This window comes from Pterocles gutturalis, unplaced genomic scaffold, assembly GCF_000699245.1.
Source record: "Pterocles gutturalis isolate BGI_N339 unplaced genomic scaffold, ASM69924v1 scaffold9839, whole genome shotgun sequence".
In the NCBI taxonomy this organism is placed as follows: Eukaryota; Metazoa; Chordata; class Aves; order Pterocliformes; family Pteroclidae; genus Pterocles; species Pterocles gutturalis.
In genome coordinates, this window is record NW_010135736.1 from 37,957 (window position 1) to 40,970 (window position 3,014).

General features: G+C 38.5%; 1 protein-coding gene across 2 annotated transcripts in view; it reads right to left on the minus strand.

The window, feature by feature from the left end:
* LOC104468023 (serine/threonine-protein phosphatase 2B catalytic subunit alpha isoform-like) overlaps positions 1 to 709 on the minus strand; it is a 10,415-nt gene extending 9,706 nt beyond the window's left edge. The window contains exon 1 of one of the 2 annotated variants that reach the window (XM_010082019.1): positions 631 to 709. In XM_010082019.1, the coding sequence (XP_010080321.1) occupies positions 631 to 656 (26 nt within the window). In that variant the 5' untranslated portion in view covers positions 657 to 709. The remainder of the gene's footprint in view (positions 1 to 630) is intronic. The other variant, XM_010082017.1, reaches the window with a different exon arrangement.
* Between the last annotated feature and the right edge of the window lie 2,305 nt (positions 710 to 3,014).

The window sequence follows — 3,014 nt, forward strand, 5'->3', positions numbered from 1 at the left end:
AGCTGTGTTTTCTACGTTTAGACTTCAGCACAGCACAGCAGGTTTTCTCTTCTGCTCAGAGACATCAAATGGAGAGTTCTAAACATTGGGTAGCAATTAGTCATATTCACGTGTTTGTGCGAGTCCAGCCCAAGGTAAGGAGTTGCTGTTGTCTGCAGGATGATTTCCTGGGTTTTCAGTTAAATGACCCTTATGCGTTCATCTTTAGTCATCTTTACTCAAGGCTGTAGCAACCACCGGGTGACAAAGTGGGACAGTTGGCTTCCCTTTCAATGAGACATGATGCAGAACCTACCCTTTCTCCACAGTTAACTCCTGGCTTGCCGTGGCTAAGAGCTAATTAGTACGCCTGGTGAGCAAAAGTGCAAAAAAGCACAATTTTCTTTGCTGATGTCTTTTGGTTTTTTGTCTGTTTTACGTTCAGAAAAAGCCCCGAGGAAGAAGATTAGTCAGAGCCACAATAAACAGCAATCTTGCATAAATAAAACAATCTTTAAAAAATTCCAGTAAAACCCAGCTGGGCAGTATACTAAAATATCAAAACTGCTGTTTGATTGACAGTACAGCGCTCTAAGTCATCAAAGATGTCCTTTAACATTAATAAAAATCCAAAACAGCACAGCACCTTACCTTAACACTGAGAAAACTCTAGCCATTTTTCCTATTGCTCTTATCTTGTTCCTTATAACCTCCTTTCGAGCAGCAGCTGTTGCTCCTATGGAAAATACATTAAAAAGAGTTACAGGGATTTGTAAACGATGCATCACTATTCTGACCGCTAAATACAAGTAGCACCATATTAATGCCACAGTTTACCAAACTAAGCCACATTTGTAGTCAAAACTGAAAATAGTTTGGGGTTTTTTTTTGTTATTTAATAGCTCAAGACTGATTGCTTTTGAACAATCTAGTTGTAAGTACCCCTTTAGAGATCCTTTTCTTGCTACACATTAAAGCTGCATGTTTTTCCATCAATGCATGCTGATTTTCCATTTCAAAAACATTTTCAGAGACCACACTCTTTAAAAAACAAGTTTCTTAGAAAACGGTCAAAATGCCAAAAAGTTACTCAATTTGAACAGTGACAAAACCACAAAAAGAAGAGTTATGGAGTTAAAAACTATTTAATAATCTTATCATTTTACGTGAAAAACAATCATGTTTCACTTAATTTTCTAGAAAAAAAGTGAGTAGGTTTAGCTTAAGGCCAAAGACGGCCCAGTTGGGGTTTCCCCATCCCTAGTTAAAAAGTATTTAAATGGTTATAAAACCTAAAGGCAGAGTCCTGAAAACCAGCATGGAATGGTAGGGGGATTGTGTTGGCTGGCAGTGCTTAAGAGGGTTCCATAAATGCAACTTTATTCTCACCACTGTTATGGCCAGCTCAAAATTACAATTATTTTTGGAATTTGTGAACTTGCACAATAATCTGCCTTAAAAAAACTCCATATGCTGGGACAGAGATACAGTTTAGATCAGTTTGCATGTGTACTTGTTCCTTGGGTATCACTAAAACCCAGATTATTATCTGTGCATCCAAGAGAGAACCACTGGGATGGGAAAAGCAAATAGGACTAAGTTATCAGAATGAGGAATTTCTTTTAATAAAGACCCCCCACGTGCCCAAGGAAATGCCATGTTATACTAAGCAAACCAGCTTCACTTTATTATCACAATCATAACCACATACATCACGAAGATTTCTCCCAAAGGTCTGGAATTAAACACACACATTGCTAGATGACCAGGTGGCCTGGCTGATACCCTGGCATTTCAGAAGAGGTGAAAAGGATGTACATTTATTTTTTTTCCTGTGCTTGAATTTCAAAACAAATAGCCATCCTTTAAAAAAAAAAAAAAACACACAACTTTCAAAACTGAAAATAAACTCAACTCACAAATCCTAGAGCTGTTCAAAAGAAAGCTAAGTAACCATGGGAACAAATATCACAGATAATGACATAAAAACTCTGGATGAATCTCAGACCAACTTCTAACATTGTGGTCAAGATAGAGTTTAACCCTAACTGGGGCAAGGGGTGAGTTCGGTGAAGTGGGAGCTTGATCGCCACACCCAGGGAATCCTACAGAGCTGCTCGTGGGGTCGTGTGTCCCTGACAAGCCTGCGTACAAACGTGTCCACACGAGCTCCCTCGTATGTGCCCACAGCTATGACAACCTGCCTGCTCCAATTCTGATATAACTGTATGCTTCCCTCCTGGGAGATGTTCCTACATCTGCTGAGGAGGGTCAACTAGATGGCTTACAATCACACACGCCTCTTTTGCATGCATCCAGCTTTTGGGGCAGCTATTACATGCATTATTTCCAGGCATTTCTAACTCTCCTCCTAGACTGTTTTGGAATTATGAGCCTGTATCCTGAAAGAAATTATGCCTAGAATGATGGCTTTCAAATTTCCCACATACAAAGATACAAAAATATAAAGATATAAAAATATAAAGAGACAAAGTCAGGCATAAATGTTTAATTCTAAACAATAAAGAGTGGGAGAAACAGCTGTAATCCATCTGTAACTGAACTGAATACAATATATTTGTAACAGCTTCCTGAAAAATGTCAATGAAACAGCAATGATTCAGCTGGGTTCTTGAGGAAATAGAAGGGGTATGTTCCTGCCTCAGTTACTACACTACTCACTGAACTGTAAAGTCAGGCATAAATGTTTAATTCTAAACAATAAAGAGTGGGAGAAACAGCTGTAATCCATCTGTAACTGAACTGAATACAATATATTTGTAACAGCTTCCTGAAAAATGTCAATGAAACAGCAATGATTCAGCTGGGTTCTTGAGGAAATAGAAGGGGTATGTTCCTGCCTCAGTTACTACACTACTCACTGAACTGTACTCTCGAGATATACAAGACTTGGTTTTCATCCTTTTTCACCCTGAAAGCACTTAAACACAATTTGTCATTTTTTTTCCCCCAAGTGTCACTATCCTTACATTTTTATTAGAAGCCCACATTGTTCTAGCTGACATACTTATATA